Below are 23,332 nucleotides of genomic sequence, written 5' to 3'. Positions count from 1 at the left end.
GGGGACGGTAGTCAGCCTCAGAAATAGAGTCGGTGGGAAGTCTGAATGACAACCCTGTGCCACTGCACAGATGGTGCTGTGTGAGACACAAAAGAAGGGGGCTACTGAGGTGGTGTACTCCAGAGTCCATAATCACAAAAACAGGTAACAACACATAGCAAAACACAAGTAAGAGTGGTGAAAAGCTCACACTCTTACCAAGTGGAAAGAAACAACTCCAGAGATCCAGCAAAGCTGCTTAGGGACTCACTAGGTAAGGTAAATTAGCCATGAAATGAGAATTCTCCCTAACAACCCCCACTCAATATACCTCTACCCTGATCCAACTCATCCCCCATACTCTCAACCTACATCCCCTCCCACCCAAACCCTACCCTCTATAACCCTACCCACCATGACTCAATATACCTCTACCCTGATCCAACTCATCCCCCATAATCTCAACCTACACCCCCTCCCACCCAAACCCTACCATCTCTAACCCTACCCACCATGACTCAATATACCTCTACCCTGATCCAACTCATCCCCCATACTCTCAACCTACACCCACTCCCACCCAATGCCCACCCTCTCTACCCCACCCCACCCCCACTCAATATACCTCTACCATGATCCAACTCATCCCCCATACTCTCAACCTACACCCTCTCCCACTCAATGCCGCCCTCTCTACCCCTACCCACCCCCACTCAATATACCTATAACCTGATCCAACTCATCCCCCATACTCTCAACCTACAGCCCTTCCCACCCAATGCCCACCCTCTCTACCCCTACCCACTCAATATACCTCTACCCTGATCCAACTCATCCCCCATACTCTCAACCTACACCCCCTCCCACCCAATGCCCGCCCTCTCTACCCTTACCCACCCCCACTCAATATACCTCTACCCTGATCCAACTCATCCCCCATAGTCTCAACCTACACCCCCTCCCACCCAATGCCCACCCTCTCTACCCCTAGCCACCCACCTTAACCCCACCACCTCTACCCCCACCCACCCATCCTACCCCTGCTTTCTCTACCCCAACCCACCATACCCCCACTCTCTCTACACTCACCCACCCAAACCTTACCCTCTCTAACCCCACCCACCATTTCTACCCATACCCACCCAAACACCAACCTCTCTACCCCTACTGACCCAATACCCACTCTCTCTACCCCTAACATGCCTACCACCACTCACCTACCCACACCCTCACAACCCTGCTCTCTATACCCCAACCTCTATCCACCCTATCTTATACCTACTCTATTTACACCACCCACCCTACTCTACCCACACTCTCCTCCCCAGCCCACCCACCATACCCCAATCCTCTCTGCCCCCACCCAACCAACCCCCAATCCCTCCACTCTCTCTACCCCCACCCACACACACCCTGTACCTCCACTCTTGCTACATCCACCCACCCCCCACTCTCTTGACATCCACCCACCCTACCCCTACTCTATCTACTCCCGATCCCTACCCAACTCTCTCTACCCCTACCCCCATCCAGCCACCCTACCACCCACTCTCACTACCACACCCACCCAACCTCCAATCCCTCTACCCCAACCCACCCACCCTCCACTCTCTGTCCCCACCCTCCCACCCTACCTCCACTCTCTCTACCCACCCACCCTACCTCCACTCTCTCTACCCCCACCCACCTTACCGCCACTCTCTCTACCCCCACTACCCACCCTACTTCCACTCTCTCTACCCCCGCCCCACCACCCCACTCTATCTACCAGACTCACCCACCCTTCCCCACTCTCTCTACCTGTGCCCACCTGCCCTACTCTCTCTAGCCCCACTCACCCACCCTTACCCCACTCTCTCTACCCCCACCCACCCTTCCCCCACTCTCTCTTCCACACCTTTCCCCCACTCTCTCTACCCCCACCCACCCTTACCCCACTCTTCCTACCCCCACCCACCCTTCCCCCACTCTCTCTTCCTCATCTTTCCCCAACTCTCTCTACCCCACCCACCCTTACCCCACTCTTTCTACCCCCACACTCTGAACCTTCACTCTCTCTACCCCCAACTGCCCAACCCTACGTCCACTCTCTCATCCCCCACCCACCCTACCTTTACTCTCTCTATACCCGCCCACTGTACCTCCACTCTCCCATCCCCATCTCCCAATCACCCTACCCCCACTCTCCCACCCCACCCAACCCCCCACTCTCCCTACCACCACCCACCCACTCTCGCTACAACCTACCAAACCCCCACTCTTTACCCCATCTCAGCCTTCCTCTCATACTCTCGCTCTCAACCTTTCTCGCTCATATTTCCTCTTGCTCATCATCGATCGTACCCTTGCCCAATCGTTTCCTAGCTCTATCTCCTTCCTTCCCATTCTCTTGCACACTACACCCCTTATTGCATCCTCCTTTGACTCTTTGCACTCTCCTCATTGCACCCTTGTGCCTATAAGTGCAACATGCAAAGAACAGCAGTAAACGTCAAAACGAATGGCTTTGCCAATGCTTGTTTTTCAGTGAGATTTTTGAGGCGGCTTGATGTAGAATGAAAGAGCCGGAAAAAGGGCTCAGGACTTATAAGCCACTTCCCTTTGAATACTGAAGACATGTGCTCTGTTCTGAAAGGCATTTTCATGTTGTCCTGCCTTTCATATAGACAAGGTGGACTGGATTTCAGTGCATAGTCCAGAATATGCCTCTCTGAGACAGAAGACACAGGTAGGTCCCCATCATCTATATGGTCCTGCTTGTACATAAGAAATGAAGGGCTGGGACAAGTTCAATGGTTCCATAATGTTACTAGGCAAATTGTTGCCGCACTAGTGATGAAGCACAGACTAGGGCTAGCACAGATGATATAGATCCCTCCTAACAAAAGGCCACGTGACTGCTCCAGCACCCACCTACACGGAGGCAGCAACAGCTTGGTTGCAGCCTGTCTTCTTGGAGCAGCCTATGGCCTGAAATAAAACTAGAGTGGAGTCTAGGCACACTTCAGTTAATAAGACTTGCTAATAGGAATCAAATTAAATGGAGCCAGCCCCCAAACCTCTGCCAGTATAAGGAACAAAAACAAAGTTCCCATAACAAAAAACAAGACACCTCTCACACTAAAATGAAATGAGCTGAGTAGGAAGAACCCTAGCTAGGCTGCAAGGTGGTACCATCACGAAGACCTGGCGACCTGGACACACTACTTTTGACATGGCTGCTTTCCTGAGAGCAGAATCGACAGGCAACACTGGATAGATACAGTTTGCAAAACTGAAAGACCCTTCGACCCACTTCAAGCTGCTAAGCCTCCTTAAAACTGTTGTGTATACCGGTGACTTACTTTAAGAAGATGTAAACCTCTTCAGCTCTGATCCAAAGCCGTTGGTCCTAAATTGAATCCCTACAATGCCCTGACATTTGGAAACCTTTAGGAAAGATCCAAGGTGGAGTTCTGTGGGTGGTGTGTCAGAGGATCAGGAGACGCCTGCCAGGCTGCTTCAAGATGGCTGAATCATGTAGCACCCGCTCTTGCCTCTGTGTTCGGCCTTTATATATGAGTCAAACACCTCAGGTAATATCTGTTGTCTGAGATATTGGGGCAGGGCATAGGCAACAGTAGGGGTCATGGGAATAGCCTCTGTCTTGACAGAATGGCGGCCTCAAGGAGTCCACATGGAGAGATTCACAGAGGCCTATGCCATGTGCCTCTGTGAGTGCGATTGTTCCACTACACTCATATAGCGCACTCATACACTGAGGTGTCTATAGGTGCTAGTTATGAAACTGCTAGTCGAAAGAGCAGACTTTATGCATGCTCTAAAGGAAGGGAAGGGGTCAGATTTTTGCATAGTGGCTGCAAAGCTATTCTACAATTTGGGAACTTTGACCGAAAACTGTCAATCCCTTTAGAAGGGGAAATTGTAGCATGGTACGAGTAGTAGCGTGTAATTAGTGATGTAAGGCCACGCAAGGAGGGCAGCACTCAAGTTGGCTTTTCAAGTAGGTGGGGGGGCCATTTTCAACCGCCCGCTATCCCTCACGCTGAATCAGTGAAGGGACCACGTGGCTTCAGGAATATGATCACGCCTGCAGAACCTGTGGACAAGGAATGCAGTCATGTTTCTGGTTCTTAGAGGTTTGTCCGTCAAGCAGGGGCCAGGCAGCAGGATGGTAGCATAACCCATCCTTGATTTGAGTGATGCTGGCACAACCAGAAGCACACTGTAGACACCAACTGCGCCCCCCAGTGTTCACCTGTGGAGCTAGGGTGATGCAAGCATCAAAGATGACATGTACCTTTTCCAGATTTGAGCTTATACAGAGAAAGTGTCTACACAAGTAGAGCCATCGGTGCAACGTCCTTTCATCACCTGCAATTTCATCCCCTGACATTTGAACGTGTGTATTACAACGAATATGCTCATTGAATTTATTTAGGGGGGTGCGAAAGGGCAGATAAGGGTTTGTGAGGTAGGGAATAGCTAAAAATATGTGGGGGAGGGGAGTGGCACACCCCAAAAAAAAAAAAATACTATGAGCCTTTTCGTTAGAACGCACACTTTAAAATGCCAGGGGATGAAATTGCAGGCGATGAAATGACATAGAACCGAGTTATCATGCCCTGCAGATTTTGTTGTGTGTGTCTGTGCCCATGCATGCCGCAGCGGACCTGTCGGCATCACACTAGGAACCGCTTAGTAGCCAGCAGTGAAAGCTGGATTTTCTTGAGAGTGACATCTATTGGAGCCCACTCAGTGATTCCAGCCTGCATCCAGAATGTCATGGGTGCTGACCACTGCTGACAACACATCACAGCAGATGTGTCTCGATGCAGTGTCACGGGCATTGATGATCTGAGAAATGATCAGTGCTAAGAATGCTGTCGGGGGTGTGCAGGAGGTCAAAGGACAAGCAAGCCATGTGAACAGCAGTTGAACATGGGTCAGTCGGTCCTAAGAGTTGAGAGCAGCAAGCATGCAGAGTCAGAGACGGAATCTGCTGCGGAAGCTGAGCAGTGTATCTGAATATGGAGCACATTGCCGAAAGCAGAATTATTCACCATAAATCATTTGCCTCTGTCCAGTCCACCAATGTTGGGTGCTTCTGTATTCAAAAGCGATGAGCTGATGGGGCCACAAGATTAAGCCTAGCTTAAATGATCTGATATTAGATCAGTTTTATGCCATGCACATCTGATGTCACTTACCCCCTGCAGAACCATTTAGCACCTATATTTGACCACTTCGGTGCCAATTTATTGATACAGCCCTTGAGAGTTAGGCTAGTCAGCCTGGTATGGCCACACTATGAGTTGCTGAAGACTGAGGGGCCACTGACTGCTAGATTCGGGGTCATGATCACAGGTGTATATGTACTCCCCATCCACCGGACCGGTCAATGTTCATATAGATGAGTTGGCAAGAATCATCAGAGTCCACCATCTGGATTGCCAGATGTTCTCATGATACCCGGCGAGTGGCATAGCTGGGTCGGGAGGGGAGGCTCCACCTTTCAGGAGTGCACGTGCACACATACGAGAGAGGACCCAGGCATGGAAAATGGATCCTAGAAAGCTGTGATGGGTCAGATCTCCTGTTCCATCGTCCGTCTCCTTTGGGAGGGGGAGGGGGTTTGTGTTGCCTGGGACTTGCATGTCAACTGTTTTGGTGTCTGGCTGGATGAAGGTATATATCCCTTATGGGACAAGTCTCTGAGATAGTCAAATCCTGAAATTAAAACCTGGTGCTGAAAAGGAAAACCCACCTCCTTGCCAACCCATCACCAAAGGGCCCTCATTAGCAATATTATTAATCTGTGATTCATTTCCCCAACTCTTTGTACACTGGTATGCGGCTTTAGTTTAGTCACTCATTAGAGACACACAGACCAAGAAATGTACATTCCAGGTGCTAGCTATAAAATGGACAAGCAGTAAAAGGCCAAACAAAAGAGCTCTGATGGTGATTTATATATTGTCTTGAGCGCCTAGAGCCTGTCTTTTGAAGAGATGAGATACTGAACAGAAAATAGGCTCTCATCAAGAGTTGGGCGGTATCCCGGCAGTACATACGGCAGGATACCGCCCAACGCTATTAGCGTTACCGCAACTCGGTCTGGCGCAATTTGCACCGGATCCCGATTTGTCGTGTGGCCGTAATTCCCCATTCCCATTGGGTCCATTGGACCCAAAGGGGCTTTCTCAGCACTATTAGTGCCGATGCAATTAGCGCCATGCTAATAGCCCCAACAATGTGCAGAAAGTGGAGATTTTTACCTCCAGCAAAAAGCTGGAGTTAAACCTCCCACTTTCTGCTAAACTCGAGATTGGGTGGAGCGGTAAGGCGGTGGCAATAGCGTTACCGCCGCATTTTTACAGCTCCGCCCAACTCGTGATGAGGCCCATAGTCATGGGAGTTCTTCAAACACAAGCCTGAAACTGCTGGGTACAGATAATGACAATGAGAGTTGGGTGTACGGGATGAGCATTCATTAATTATGTACATGCCTTATGGACCTTCCGTAGCATAACCTTGATTACAGTAAAACGCTTCCAAGCAGGTGTCAAAAGTGGAAGCGGATAAACTGATGAAGCATTTTGTTAGCATCTTGGGTGTGAAGCACCCCTTACCCATGGTACTTGCAGCAATTAAAATGCCAGCATTGCAGTAGCCAGATTAGGACTAGGTGAGGAAGCAATGCAGCCTTTCCCAGTGTAAAAGAGCATTCTGCAAACTTGGATTCTTGCTGCACTCCCCGCCCCCTCCCGCTCAAATATCAATACGCTTGCCCGATTCGCTGATAACAACACAGTAAAACACACTGAGATGAAATGTTTGCTTTTCGGTGGAAACTGGAAAAATTGCACCTTTATGCCTAGTGGTTTTCATTGATATGTGCTGTGCTTTTTCTGCTGCTTTTGTTACCGGGGAAGCCTGGAGCAGGAGCTACTTTGGTAGGGCAGAAGAAGGAGGCAAGACTAGTTTTGGTCATTTTCAACATATGGTTGATTAGCCAATAAGAAAACGGCCTAGCTATCCCTAGTCTATGGGCTTCCCTACCTAACAAAACTCACTAGTGTGCTTGTCGCCAGTAGTGAAGTCTAAAAAGGAATATGGTCTTTCCTCCGTCTCAAAGTTAACCTGTTCTGGCCCTAGCACTTAGAGTAAACAATAAAAAGTCCAGGAGAGTGACTCCCTTCCCTGGATAGGCTTTTCACCCTAATTAATGATTTTCAAATAAGTTGCCCATTTTTCTTCGTCACAGTAAGTGTGTGTGTCAAACTTGGAGCGATCAGTATTAATAGCTCATCTCTCTTCTTCATCACAGTATGAGTGTGTGTAAGACATGGAGAGACCAGTATTAATAGCTCATCTCTCTTCTTCATCACAGTATGAGTGTGTGTCAAACATGGAGCGATCAGTATTACTAGCTCATCTCTCTTCTTTGTGACAGTATGAGTGTGTCAAACATGGAGCGATCAGTATTACTAGCTCATCTCGCTTCTTTGTCACAGTATGTGTGTGTCAAAGATGGAGCTATCAGTATTACTACCTCATTTCTCTTCTTTGTCACAGTATGAGTGTGTCAAACATAGATCAATCAGTATTACTACATGTATTTGTATATTGTTTTATGTACGTTGTATATATTTTATTGAATGTCCTATGTTTCTTCCCTTTGTATATGCAACATATGCTCTGATGCATTAAATTTGAATCACATGCAGTAGTCATTGCCACCATTTGCTTGTCTCTTGAGTGTCAGGAGCAGTGTTTCCTCTATTTGTGGGTTCCTGTGACCTTGCTCAATTGCATTATATAAACAGTATGAGTGTGTCAAACATGGAGCGATCAGTATTACTAGCTCATCTCTTTTCTTTGTCTCAGAATAAGTGTGTGTCAAACATGGAGCGATCAGCATTACTAGCTCATCTCTATTCTTCGTCACAGTATGAGTGTGTGTCAAACATGGAGAGTTCAGTATTACTTGCTCGTCTCTCTTCTTTGTCTCAGTATTAGTGATACACTTTTCTTCAAGCTGGATGTTGGGGCTAACATTACAAAAACATACAGTAGCTTGACCCAATGGGTTTCTCTGTAGCCTGGATGTTACTGGTGGTGCAAAAGAGAGGTTTCTAGAGAGTTCCTTGATGGAACGGAGGTCCTTATCCCTAAGAGAGGAGTCTCTCCCTGTGAGGTCCCATTTATTGCCACCCCTAGAGGGAATGCTGGATAGCAGACTCACCTCTGTAGCCTCACCAGGAGAAGTTCCCCTCTGGGGCTAAGTGATGAACCCTCGTGATTCGTCACACAGTGATAAAAGGAGCCTATAGGGAAGACACCCAGAATGATGATGTGTGCTGAAAGCAGCTATATTTAAGTTTGTCAGTCTCACAGACAAGAACATTTGCAGAAAAGGCTAACTCTGATGTTTTTCTTTTTCCTTTTGTTGCTCCAGATCCTGTACTTTCATTGCAGCAGGTTAATGTGCCCCTTTTGCAGCCAATCCCCAAAGCCACACACCCAGCACCCCCTAAACTCCTTCATTCCTCTACTTCTCACCTCAGGCTTTGTAGAGCTTTTTTTTAAAACTTCAGACAGCCCACAGATGCCTTCAATGTAAGTTTAAGGAAAAGCTGGCACCCAAAGTGTTTTTTGTGTTTCAGTGAAACAAATCCATGGCTCTTTCTTTCTAAAGTTAATGAAGTGAATGCAAGCCAGTGGTGAGCCCACACAGATCGTGAAGCTAGCGCCAAAAGTTCTACTGCCAATAACTGCCACGGGTTTCACCCCCCACCCCCCATTGTGTTAGGCAGAATTAAATTGCAGTACCCTTTGGGAACACTACACAAAATTAGGACTACAAGTGGCAGCAAAAATTCATCTTTGGTACAAGCCTGTACTGCACCTAAGTGGTAGCAATAGCTGAGCAGCCAGACTTATCTCATGAACAAGTGAGCAGTATCAGATAGTTACACAAAGGACAGCAGTTACTATGATTCAGGCAAACACTGACTCAAGGTTTCCAAGTGAAAGAATATACATTTTTTTACTTTTTAGTTATTCAACATTTCACTAAAGTGAAGCAGTTCAAAAATCACACTCTTAATACACCACACCCAATAGTTTACAGACAAGTTAAACTCACAAAAATGAAGTGGGAGCAAACTGGCACTCTGTTAATTAAAAAGGGAGGGAAAGACAAAATTAGGCAGAAATGGAGCAGTACCAACAGGTAAGTAAGCAGGGCAATCTAGAAAGAGGAACTCCAGTGATAGGATCAAATCAAATAGGCTTAGGGCCAAATTCAAAAGGATAAAAGTCTTTTGCTCAAGATCACACGGTTCAGGGGAGTTTGCGGTTAAGTCTTTGCCAAGAGTACCGGATGAAGTTGGATGGCAGAAAAATTAGTTCAAAGAGTAGAGAAGGACAAGCCCTTGGGTTGGAGAAAGATTTCACACACTTTCACTGCGGCTGGACGAAACGAACAACCAGATGTTGAACAGTACCTTAAATGGAGAAGAAGCTGTAGCTGCGGCGGACATTCCTGGTAGTTCCAGTGGGCTCATGGTTCCTGAAGTGACTGTAAGTCTGACACAAAGTAGGAAGAATGGAGGGTCCTGCACTACCAAGTGAAGAAACCAGCAGTGGAGCAAAGTAACAAATAAAAGGTGTGCTCCTTAAAACCCAAGCAGGGTCCAACCTTCCTGGCTATTCGGCCCATTGTAGCTCTGTACAGCGAATTCGACCAGAGGAGGGAGTCCTGGCTTGGAGTTTGGGTGAACTGGCTGGTCCCACCAGCTCAAGGGAAGAAGATTCTTGGAAGATCCTCTCTGTCATTGGAGTCTGAAGATTCGGCCCTGCAGCAGGGCTTCACTGGGCGGTTCAGTCATTGTAGGGGTCCTCTTCTGTCAGCTCCTTTTCGGTTCTCTCATTCCAGTGGTGACTCTGCTCTTCCAGACCCAGAGACTTGCTTTTTATGCAGTTTTCCCCATTCACACAGCCTGGCTGTCAATCACACAACAGGGGGGCTGTCCCGGCCAGACAGTCACCTAGCCAATCAAACAGGAGTGCGACTTGAGTTACCAAGGGAACCCATGGCAGGGGTTCTAAGACCCCTCCCTCACAGAAGCCCGCGAAAAGACAGTGAATAAAGTAACCAAACCTGGATTGGCGGTAGAGACGAACACGAGAAAGGCTTTTCCAAAAAGAAATGGTGACTAAACCCAGCCGAAACAATATTAAAATCAATATGGTCAAGCGGGTTTAAGTTTGAGGCTACCAAGATAGCCTTAAACAATACCATGTTTATTTAAGATAAACACGGTACAAAAAATAGGGTAGTTACCACTGACACCAGCCACGTCTTAATGGAAAGGGAGCATAACAGTGCTCCAAGAGAAACAGACAAAAAGGGATAAAAATTAACCCTTTCCAGTACTCCATGGAAGATGGGGTGTACTGGGTCTGTGGTTTGAAGAGACTACAAAAAGTTAATGGTAACTTTACATGCTTCTGGGAGACAGTAGTCAGTCCCAGAAAAATGGAGTCAGTGGGAAGTCTAAAAGACAACCCTGTGTCAGTGCACTGAAGGTGCTGTGTAACTCACATTAAAAAGATGATGCATATGGAGTAGGTGAGGCTCCATAGCCCAAGATCACACAAAAAGGTAAAACACACACCGCAAACACATGTAAGAGTGGGATAAAAGGCTCACACTCTTACCAAGTGAAAAAAAATAAATCCCAGAGGGACTCAGGCTTTGTGGAGCTTTTTCTTTTTTTTACTTCAGGCAGCCCACAGATAGCTTCAATGTAAGTTTAAGGAAAATCTGGCAGCCAAAGTTTTTTTTTGCCGTTTGAGTGAAACAAATCCATGGCTCTTTCTTTCTAAAGTTAATGAAGTGAATGCAAGACAGTGGTGAGCCCACACAGATCGTGAAGCTAGTGCCAAAGTTCTACTTCCAATAACTGCCATGGGTTTCCCCCCCAGTGCCAAGGCCTTTTTTGGTGATTTTGGTATTTCGCCATTCAATGCCTTCTAACGTTTTCTGTTTCATTAACCCCTTAAGTGCCAAGGACGAGGTATCTCGTCCTTGGCAACAGGGAAGTAATCCTAAGGACGAGATACCTCGCCCTTGGCACTTAAGGTTAAAAACACTATTTTTCTTGTGCTGAAAGTATTTCTGCTTCAGTTAACTTTATATACCCTTTGACTTTGTTGATTCAAATTGTCATAAAACAGCAATATATTGTATACACTAGAACAACAGCTGTCTGCACTTTTTATGAGGGCAGAAATGGGAAAACACTGGTAAGCACAGGTTCCAAATGTTTGAAATCACTACCAGAACTAAAAGATAAATACTGAAATTAGGAAAGTAAACTCAGGCGGGGAGATCACTTAATTAAGTGTGGATAGGCCATTTCTTAATGGCGACAACTTGGGATGTCTTCTGTTCGCTAATGATGCAGCAATCAATTGGAAAACACCTTTAGGCCTACAAAAACAACCAAGGGGGCTGTAGAAGATCTTTCCAATTAAGGGGGTGATGACAAATGTAAACAGAGTAGGGATTGCCATGTTCAGGGGACACTAAAGCGGATTCTGTATCTCTTTGATGAAAACACACAAGGCAGGGGACTGCCATCTTTGGCTCTCCAGATGTTTCAGACTATAACTCCCATCTGTCCTAGGAAGTATAATCAGTGTTAAGGGTTCATGGGTGTCGTAGTCCAAAATGTCTGGAGAGGCACAGCTTGCAGACCCCTGGCAAGGGGGTTCATTTTCCACAGAGCGTGGTGCATAATGAAAGCGTCAAAGCAAGGCTTAATGCTTTTACACTTTCACTTACTGTATTTTATAGGCAGCATTTATTTTTGTGAAAAAAGGAGTGAAAGTGAAGAGTAAAGGTGATTTCCCTTTGTTTCTCTCTTCACAATTACACTCCGCCTTGCAAATGTTTGAAATTGCATGCACAGCAACAGTACGTACGTGCTAATGTTGGCAGTCCCTGCAGCAATTTGCACTTTGTTTAAAATGGCCACCACAGAGATTGTGAAAGCAGTATAATTAACCTCTTATGTACATGATCTGCGGAAAGATTACCTGAGTGGAAATATAGCCACCATATCCGTTCTGGTGCTTGGCGAGCCAGTGTACAATCTCTGAGGCCATTTCTAGCTCCTGTTTGGAGGTCTCCCTTCCGGAGAGGAGACCCAGGATGACGTAGGATGCAATCTCCACCTTCACAGCTGTAGATCTGGACCAGAAAGACATCCCTTCATCAGGTCTATCTGACTCCCAGTGAAGCATTCCATCTGAGATGAAAAAATGAATGGGGAAGCATCAAAACATTTGTTAGGCTGCTTATAATACATCCTTGGCACATACATGGCATATAATACATGGCAGCCTGCAATACCCGCTCAAAAGCCTGTAAATCATGTTCTTATGACAGGCTAGTTGTGACATCACTACTGACCTATAATAAGAAAAAGACATCACTACTGCTCTGTAACCAGTTATAACGCTTCAGTTCTGACATCAGAATGCCTGCTGCTTGAGCCAGCACAGAGCAGAATTCCAGCTGCCACTGCAGCACCTAACGAGTGACAAGCTTTTCAAGTTCCTTGTTTGTAAAATAGTTTTCTGTGACACTTTATAACTATTAACCGATAAGGACCGAGGTAATATGTTTGTTTTGTGCACTGCCGGTAAGATAGCTCAGTGGGTTGGGCTCTCGCTGCTGCGATCTGAGCGTGATCTGCACGTCACAGGTTCAAATCCCGGCAAGGCCAACTCAGCCTTTCATCCTTCCAAGGTCGATAAATAAGTACCAATTTCAGTTGGGTGAAATTGTATGTAAATATAGGTGCTCTGTAAAGTGCTTTGGATTAAGGCGCTATATAAATAACACATCATTAACACATGAGGACAAGGTTCTGCATCTTACTGCTTATTTTAAAGCACAAAATGAAAACGTTTTTTGATGTATTTTATTAAAATGAAATCATTTTCTGCAGCTCATTAGAAGCTGAATATTATCATTTTTATTAATTCAAACAGATTCTTGTTATATATGGTTTCATCTGTGGTATGTCAATGCCTGAATGGTTCTGGAATGCTTGCATTCCAGAACTATTCAGTTGAGGTTGTTTGTCCCTGGTGGCAGCACTCCCCTGGGGCTCTGTTAATAAACGTATACCCACAAGTTATAAACCTCTCACCGTATATATATATATATATATATATATATATATATATATAACAATTGGCGATGAGGATTCAGCTAAGAATTAATCTGATCAGAGCTCCTGGAGGAAGGAGACTATGGCTGCACTATCTGGCCGCTGTAGCCGCAGACGAAGTGGAGGAAATGACGCAATGCTGGCGTGTGCAGATTGATAGCAGAGAAGGGTCCAGCTTGTGGCCGGTGAAACAGGTATTGTGAGAGGGAGTGCAGGAAGGGCTGGTCGTGGGTCCCTGCAGCAACTGCATCGAAGAAAGGAGTTGCATCATATGAATACGGCCATAACGTTCACGCCGGCAACATCAGAGGAAAGCACCTTCGATAGTGCTGAAGCGTGACAGCCATTTTGGATGATTGTTTCTTTGGTTGCCGTGACAACCATAACACAGAGCTTGCCGTAGCGAGCAAAAGTCAAAGGACAAACCCTGTATCGTGTGGGGGTTGCCTATATTACTCAAGACTGATCATAAACCATTGGTGCACATATTGCAATCCAAGACACCACATTTAATCTCGCCGAGGATACAGCGTTGGGTTCTAGACATAATGCAATACAATGTATGCATAAATTAAACTCCCGGTAAGCTAAATATGGTAGCTGGTTGCCTCTCAAGATTACCATGAGACAGTAGAGAGGATGACAAGGTGTTTGAGATGGATTTCCAATTGGATGATATTGTGGCCATGGTGAATCCAAGTATAACAAAGGAGAAATGGCGTGAAGTTGCTGATGTTGATCCAGAACAAATAGGTCTCAGGCGATCCATAAGTAGTGAATGGAATGATTGTGACCAAAATGTAAGAGTATATTCACAAATAAGGGATGAAATCTCAATGGATGTGTCACATGTATAAAGAGGTGACCGAGTCATTCCTCTTACAAAATTAAGAGAGAGGATAATATCCTTGGCTCAAGAAGGACATGTGGGCAGAAGCCTTACTAAAAGAAGAGTGAGAAGCAATTATTGGTGGCCAGGAATGTGGAAAGATATGGAAGAGAGTGTTATGAACTGTGTGACATGTGTTGCAAGTGATACAGTAAAGAATGTGAGGAAAACAGCTATACATCCTGTAGAAATTCTGGGCAAGTGTGGTCCAAGTTGGTGATTGATGTCATGGGACCTTATGAGAATTTGGACAACCTTACGATTTATATTGTGGTGTTATCGGCCTATACCTCAAAATGGGTGCAGTGGGGAGTAGTCGAAGGAAATGTCACTGCTGGGAAGATAATATGTTTTCTAAGTGAAATTTGCAATAGAGAAGGTGATCCAAAGGAGGTTGTTTCTGACAATGGAGCTCAATTTATATCAACAGAATTTCAATCATTCTTAAGAGAGAGGGCAATTGAGCATAGAACCACAACTTTATACCATCCCATGGCCAATGGCCTTGTTGAAAGAATGAATAGTTTTATAAAATGTTTTATTCATTTGGCTTTGGCCAATGCACTCCCATGGAGAGAGACTCTGAAGGAGGCTCTTTGTGCTTACAGGACAACTCCAGATTCCAATGCGGAAGTAGAGCCATTCACCATGATGCGGGGAAGACTAGCATCAAATCGATTGAGACCTGCGTGGATGTTCACGAATACTTGTGATGGCCATATTGACATTGGAGAAATTGTAAGAAGAGTGAGAGAAAAACAGGCCAAGTACAAGGGATATTACGATCACAGGAATCAAGTAATGGAGAGCAAAATCAGAGATGGAGACTCGGTTCGTATAAAAGAGCCAAAGAAAGTGTTGAAAGGAGAGTCCAAACTCAGGTCTCCACAGAAGGTGATATGTTGTTCCGGAAAGTCAGTGTTATTGGATGATGGTAAGAGATGGTCCTGGGATGATGTAGTAAGGATGGAAGAGGTTGCTTGTAAGCCTAGCACTCAGATGTTGGCAGAGGGTCAAGAGAAGAATTCACAGGACTGTGGTTTTAGTACTAACTAAGGCTAAAGACTCTGAATCTAGGGTTGCTGGTTCAGGAGACATGTTGTCAAGGAGAAACTGCAGGGTGATTCAGAACTTTAACAAATAATATTTATATTATTAATCTTCATTAGAACTGCCAAAGCAGCTAGCCTGCTGGCTGCTACGTTTGTGGAACAATGTGTCCTTTTCTGTATATTAGAATTTCTTTGTTTAGCACATTCACTTCATTTTGTTTCCTTTGTTCCCAGATACCCCTTCCCTTTCTTTCCATTTGTTTTATTTTGTTTATATTGTAGAGGGGAAGATGTTATATATGGTTTCTTCTGTGGTACGTCAATGCTTGAATGGTTCTGGAATGCTTGCATTCCAGAACCATTCAGTTGAGGTTGTTTGTCCTTAGTGGCTGCGCTCCATAGGTGCTCCTTTAATAAACCTATATCCATAAGTTATAAACGTATCACCGTGTATATATATATATATATATATATATATATATATCAGTGAAAAAACTTTGTTAAAGGGACGTTATGGTTAAGTTGCGCTACTAAAAACCTTTGATATTCAGTGAAAAATCTTTGTTAAAGGGACGTTATGGTTCCAAGTAAAACCGAAAAACCCTTGAAATTCGCCAGTTATGGTAAGTTAAGCAACCATAACTCGTGCCACCACCATGCACTGCTAAGACTAACACCCACGACATCAAAGATGACATCACGAATGTCATTGATGACATCACTGATGATATCACATGTCTGGCTCACTCTTTTTTCTTTTGCTGACATATCTAGGCCACATGGTTTTCTTCAGTAACAGTCAGAAACAAACATTTTTATTTTATTTGTAGACGTATGCTTCAAGTAGGTTCTTACAGCAATTCCCTTAGAGTCCAGTCACATCATATGAAACATATACATACGGGAAGACACAAGCTTGAAAGACAGCAATCCTTTTTGTGCATAAAGATAATCAATAGATTTATGAGCACTTTCTGACAGTTCTGTTGTTTTTTTATGGCTGTACTTTCCCTGCATATGGTCATATTTGTATACATTGGACTCTCACTACTTTCCTTAGGGTCCAATCACATCAAGTGATACATAAACATAGGGTAAATAGCAGCTTTGAAACAGAGCAATCATTTATTTGCATGAAAATAATCAGTTAAATTATTAATTGTTTCTGCTACTACTTGTGCTTTGCTAACCTGACTTCCCCTGTATATATCCATATTGGTATGTATTCTTGTGTCTTTGTGTTTTGTCTATAGTAATGCAATTATGTAATACATGTGTTTTATTAGCTACTTATTCCATGTTTCACAGTACACAAAAATCTATTAAGAAAACAATTATCATTTCATTATTCAACATATTAACATTACAAATATTATATCTTCATCTTGTACACTGCACACAATGTTATGTTTCTGCATGAGTAGCTTACTATACAAGATAGAACCCCATAATAGAATGCTATTTATATCAATGCATCGTTCAATGCATGAATTAGGGTATGATATTTATTGCAATGATCCTTGAGACTTTTTTCGCAACATTATAATAAGAATCCTGTGTACACATATTTCATGAAAAGTACATACACATGTGATGTCATCAGTGATGTCATCAATGACATTTGTGATGTTATCTTTGATGTCGTGGGTATTAGTCTTAGCAGTGCACGGTGGTGGCGTGAGTTATGGTTGCTTAGCGAATTTCAAGGGTTTTTCGGTTTTACTTGGAACCATAACGTCCCTTTAACAAAGATTTTTCACTGAATATCAAAGGTTTTTAGTAGCGCAACTAAACCATAACGTCCCTTTAACAAAGTTTGTTCACTGAATTTCATAGGTTTTAGTAGCGCAATTTAACCATAACGTCCCTTTAACAAAGTTTTTTCACTGGATTTCATAGGTTTTTAGTAGCGCAACTTAACAATAATAACTTTGACTTTATGTACATGTAATATGGAACATACTGAACCTCTTCTACTGAACTTGATGTCCGCGAACTCTTTTAATGTCCGCGGACATGTTCGGAGAACAGTACCACTACCTAAAAACTCTGGGGGGGTATGTTTGATTGTTATATCATAACATAGGAACATTTAACAAATTCAAAAAGCAACACACATACACATTATATGTAGTAATACATAAGAAATGTAACCCATATATGTAACACACTAACCATTCATTTAATTACAATATGTTCCAAAATGGAATATACCAGAAGAAGATAAATTGGCTTCCAACATAATTACCTCACAGACACTACAGAACTAAGAACAACACCAGACCTACACAGTACTTAGAACATATTTTACCTGAAATAGTAAGTGTACTTCATTTTACTCATATATTTATAAACTTTCTGTATTAGATACAAAAAAATATAATATCTTTTTTTTCTCACAGAAATGTCTAGTATTCTGGAATGGCTAGTGCAGCATTTCCCACATGAGGAAATGTCACAAGATAGTGAAACTAATGGTAAACACTTTACAATATAAACCATTTAATTATTGTTATTTTATATACATTTAACATATATTTAAATTTTATGTATATTTTTGTACAGAGCATACCAAAATAGAAAATACCTCTGAAGAAGCTGTTATGGACAGCATAAAAGAAAAAAATGGATTTATTGTTGACCAATTTTAATAATTTGAAAACTTTTGTTGAAGATCATTTTAAAACAAAAACGTCATACCATTGCCCCACATGTACTTGTCCCCCCTCACCATATCCCAGTCAATTATCCCCAAACCCTCTCCATAACCCAAACGTTTTGATGAGACTTCCATCCCTTCTTCACCTGATACCAATCATGTTGAAACCCCTAATTCTCCTATTTTTGTTTCCGTTTCTGCCTCACCTTCTCTGTCATAAATTATTAATATATGTTAAATAAAGTTACATTTTTATATTGAGTTGTAATTAGTTTCCGTTTAAAAAAAAAAAACAAAAAACAATGTAGGTATCCGCGGACAGCGCCGGTGTTCTGAAATGTTCGTAAATAAACAGAAATGGAGGTGTCCTGAAGAACACTAGACCTGTCCTTACTGTTCGTTAGCAAGTTAAAACTGTTCTAAGAACACAAGCGGGGTCCTGAAATGTTCATAAAGAAACGAAAATGGAGGTGTTCTGAGGATGCTATTTCTGTCTGTATTGTTCGCAAGCAAGTTGACACTGTTCTAAGAACAAATGCCTGTCCGTAACTGTTCGTTTGACGTCTGACGCACTTGTAATTACTTCAGGACCCGAACAGTGTCCGTAGAACATCAACACGCATGCGCAAACCAATGCCCGTGCATTTGGTGTCCTGCGGACAGCCGCTTCCTTCGCGAAAATGTTCGCGAACCGACCATGTGACCGCGCCCACGCTGATCACGTGTTCTGAATGCGGACACTGTTTGTGTCCCCGAACAATTTAAAAGTACATTTTCAAGTAATCCACAATATTTTCCAATAAAAACTCACCATAGCACAAGTCCCACATACTAATTATAAGTTTATACATACTTTTTGAAACCTTTTGAACCTTTATTTTGTGTTCGATCTGTCCGCGGACAGCGCGCATGTCTGCGGACCGCGCACAAGCACCCATATAAAAGACACGCCCTAGAACTTATTCTCATTGTGTTTCTGGCTATTCTACAGAGCACAGAGATTTTTGCTGCAACCTGCAGATTTCCATCTTCAACCTTATGGCTTTTGCAGTGCTTTTGAGACTATCGTTTCAGAGCATGAGAAGACCTGCTCACTACCCAAATAAAACCCACTCTACATCTTCCTCTCTCAGCTCACCCTTTCTTATCCCTGTGGTTGGTGTCCCCCCTTTACCCTCCTTTCCCCTCCTCTCCTAGTGTGTCGTGTATAAAAAAACAAAAAAAATACAAAATTACAAAAATAAAAAAAATAAGGCTCTTTTCAGAGCCGCCTTTCACAGTTCAAAAATAGAAGTGAAAATAAATGAAGCAGAGGCCTTTGTATTTTTAAGAAGTCCACGGACAATCCGCGGACATCTATATAATTGGGTTGCTACCCTGTCATAACCATTGCAATTTTCTCGGGTAGGAAGTGGTGGCTCTGGAAAGAGCCTTTGGGAGGTGTTTGTATGTCAAAAATTATAAATACTTAACACCTACTTCAAAATGGATGCTGTAATTCTAAAAAAGGTCGTAATGCATTTTGTATATTTCTCAAAAAAATCTGATTGCCAGCATAAGTAAAATGGACTCCATCTCTGTGAAAAATGTATCTACTACGAAACATAATATTTTCATTGTGAAAAGAGGACATGCCAAAATCTCTTAGAAAGGCACAAACAGCCTTATTAACATTGCGCCTTGATTTTTCCATTTGTGGACCAAATGAAGAAGAACAAAGCCACATTTGTCTCTGTGCAATCCGTGAAAATATTACTTGAGAATTAGGGAACATGTCCATGACCTTCCCAAGTCCTTCTTTCATAGAAAATTGCAAAGAAATTCCAGACACATGTCCTAAACTGTTCCCTCCACAATGAATTACAATTATGTCTGGATTTTGCTCTGTCTCCAAACTAGCACAAAGAGGTAGCAAGTCCAACCACTTCATTCCACGTACTCCATGCCAGTGTACTTCCACATTTGGAAATCCAAGATCTACAGCTACTCCACAGCTTTCTGCCTGCACCTTCAACCAATGTATCCATGAATCTCCCAAAATCCAAACAATCTGTTTTCTGAAACACACAGCCATAGATATCTGTTGTTCTCTCAGCAAAAAGAGTATCTGAGAAACTCTCTCCTGGCACAACACACCCACTAAACTTTCCTGACCAATCCCTTTCAGTGCTCATTCTCATGTGCATGACTTCTGAAGCCAAAAATCCCGGATGTAACACCCTATATACGCAAACTACCGCCATGTCTGTGGACATATCGTACCATGAACAGCCCTTCTACCATTTCCACTTCACTTTCTGTGCCATTCCCTCATTGGATGTAGCTAAGAAGTTACATGACCATCCACCAATCACATTCAAGACCTCTACATCTAACTGCATCATCATAGATCAGCACTGCAAATGTACTGTGAATCTCTCTGAGTACAAGTGTCATATCATTGGCAAGCACCATCTACAAGAAATACTTTACAAGTCTCCAAGATTTCTACTTGCAGCTCCATGCATATCCAAATGCATGAACACAAACTACAGGTATGCATATTTTCTGTACAATACATGAACACATTTTCAAACTGACTTAATATTTTTGTTTTATTTCTTTATTTATTCAATTACTTTAATTTAAGCCTGACATTGAGGCACTATTACCTGGAAGACCTTAGTTACAGAAATAGTGGTATTCAGTGATACATTATGAATTTCACAAACATAGTAAAGATATTTTGTTTGCTAAAGTTAGTCATTACAGTACAATTTGTTCATTAAGAACATATCATGTGTATTGAACTTGTGCGGCGTATCTTATGTAAATAAGATAGTTTTAATGGTTTTGAGGAAGGCGCTGAGGATTTCAATTAAAAAAATCAATGTCTAAATTAAAACAGTGCTATATACAAACAAAATTAGTAATTTGTTTCTTTTACAATTGCAGTGAAGACCATTCTCCTGAAAAGAAGCAACCGAATTTGAAGAACAAATAAGAACTAAGAATGAACCTGTTCATTCTTTTAAAAAAGTAAGTTGAATATCACAATAATATTTGTATTATTACTGAAACACACTGTAAAGTTAATTCATGCTATTTCTGTGCCTAAAAATAGAGATTGTGCACCATTCTGTCCAAAAATCCCCATGTCTTAAAGAGCAATTTACAGACAGAATGGCCCACAAATTCCTATTTTTGGACACACAAATTACCCAACGCAACCGCTACAATTTGGATATTATAGAACAAACAAGTGTTTTAATTGTATACATTAGATTTACTATTTGTACTTCTCCACACCACTAGCTTACTTTTTTCTGTCATCTGAACCCCAGTTTAGTAGCATATAAATTCAAGACTACCCATCCCTACTAGTTGTAATTCCCAATGCACAATCACACACCATTACATACATCTTTATCATCTTACTCAAACACTCATGCACACAGCACACATACATTGCAGAACGCACCAACCCATACCTTCTTTATTTTTTCAACAGACCCTAAAGAATGCCTTTCCAAAAGTCAAGTCCGTAGAAAGCAACGCAGAAGTAGAGCAAATGAAAATAAAAGTGTCCAACATAAGCATCCATATCTAGCGGAATTTGTAAAAGAAGTTGAAACAAAACAGCTAATACAGTCATTTAGTGAAACAAAAGAAGTTTCAAGTGGAAAAACTTTGCCTCCTCTATCAAAATGTAAAATAAACCAGAAAACAATTAACAAAAAATCAGCTATCACTACAGCTAAAACTGCTTCTATAAATCTTGATAAAGTTCAAAGTAAGCATACCAAGAAAAGTATTTTAGCCAAAATGTTCTGTGAAAGAGTCCTTCACAATCTTATAAAAACAGGAGAGAAACCAGGTTCAACCCTTAAAACCTATCGTAGGAAATTAATCTTAGAAGCGTTGATAGACAGTGCAATTCTTCTCAAAAGAAAGTTATTTATTTTAGTGTTAAACAAAATGAAACCATTAACAAAACTAATAACTAAATTACAAAAAAGACTTCTCAATAAACGAAATGTCAACAGAAAGAACTTCTTAAGTATATGCGGAGGTGAATGGAATCACACTACGAGCACAGAACCATACTTTTATGAAGAAGCGTACAAACAAAAGCAAACAAATACAATTGCCATACATAGCAGTGGTCGAGGTTATGAAAAAGTGAATAATACCATATTGGAAAAAGAAGTACTCCTTACAAAAATATGCCCTGAAAACTTAGAATTACCCCTCCATTCAACTGAATCAGAATATCTAGTGTACAAATGGCCATGCACGTCAATGTGTAACATTCCCAAACAATTTTTCAAGTCTTTACGCCAATTCCTCAACCAATATGTAAAAAGCAAAGACAAAGTCAAAATTAAACTACTGCAAAATATGGATACCTGTCCAGTGCGCAAGTACACAGGACTACAAGGACATTCATTGGCCTGCATTACAGGATCTATTTGTAAAACCACCTTCCATGATATCAAAAGGATTTCAACACATCATTCAACTATAAGAAATCTAGTATATAAACTGTACTATGCTAAACGTCCTGCTTTAGCACTAGCACATTTAAATAACATTCTTCTACATGGTACAGCAAAAGACCTACTTGAAGAAATTGACTATATCCAGAAAAAATATTTTGGAAGTGAAAGCCACTTACAGAATGAAATAGCTTTAAAATAAATTAGCAACAATTCTACACATGGCAACCTTTTACTAAACACATAAAAAAGAAATAATAAAATTTAAAAGTACATTCATCTGAAGTACCAAACCATGTGTGTGTATGTTGCCACAGAACGTTTTATAAAAGTAACACAAAAACTGTAGACCTATCATACAAAATAGAAGACAATGAAGATTCTAAATGGTTTGAATTAGCTCTCTACCTTGTAGCAGAAAACAAATACGAAATAACTAACCCCTTAATACTTTGCAGTTACTGCACTACAAAACTTGACAACAACCAAACTCCTTCATGTGCTATCACAAATAATTTGGAATTATACCCACTACCAAAACACCTACAACAACTTAATTTATATGAGAGCATCATAATTCAAACAGTGCACCCATTTCAAGCAATAATACGCCTTCAACCAAAAACAGCAAAATTACCTCCCTCTGAATTGGTAAAAGGCATTCGTGGAAAAGTAGTTTATTTACCATTAGATCTAAAAGAAAATGTGCATACTCTAGGAGTGCAACATCCAATTAGCAATCTTTAATTATCTTAGTAAATGGAGTACCTACAAAAGACAAAAAAATATGGCAACAGCTGGTAGATTTACATAAAGTTAGACAAGCCTTGCAAAATCTTAATAATGGATATTACAAAGAAAGTAATATTGAAGAAAACGTGAAGGTTACAACTGAAATAATTCAAGAAACACAAGAAACTGGTCAATTTGAGCTCCTAGATCCTGCTGCAATATCAAATACTTTAGACCATTATACAATTCATCCTTTGCACTCTAATGACACCATAGAAGATGCACTGGAA

General features: G+C 42.2%; 1 protein-coding gene across 1 annotated transcript in view; it reads right to left on the bottom strand.

Moving 5' to 3' along the window:
• The window catches only part of LOC138579844 (alpha-2-macroglobulin-like protein 1), a 530,696-nt gene that overhangs the window by 96,185 nt on the left and 411,179 nt on the right, over positions 1-23,332 (bottom strand). Inside the window, exon 29 of the mRNA XM_069650076.1 lies at positions 12,091-12,302. Coding sequence (XP_069506177.1) covers positions 12,091-12,302 — 212 coding nt within the window. The remainder of the gene's footprint in view (positions 1-12,090; positions 12,303-23,332) is intronic.

Source organism: Ambystoma mexicanum, chromosome 3p (assembly GCF_040938575.1).
Source record: "Ambystoma mexicanum isolate Mex_15411 chromosome 3p, UKY_AmexF1_1, whole genome shotgun sequence".
Classification (NCBI taxonomy): Eukaryota; Metazoa; Chordata; class Amphibia; order Caudata; family Ambystomatidae; genus Ambystoma; species Ambystoma mexicanum.
Note: the sequence above shows the minus strand (reverse complement) of the source record. Positions and strands in the feature narration are given on the sequence as shown.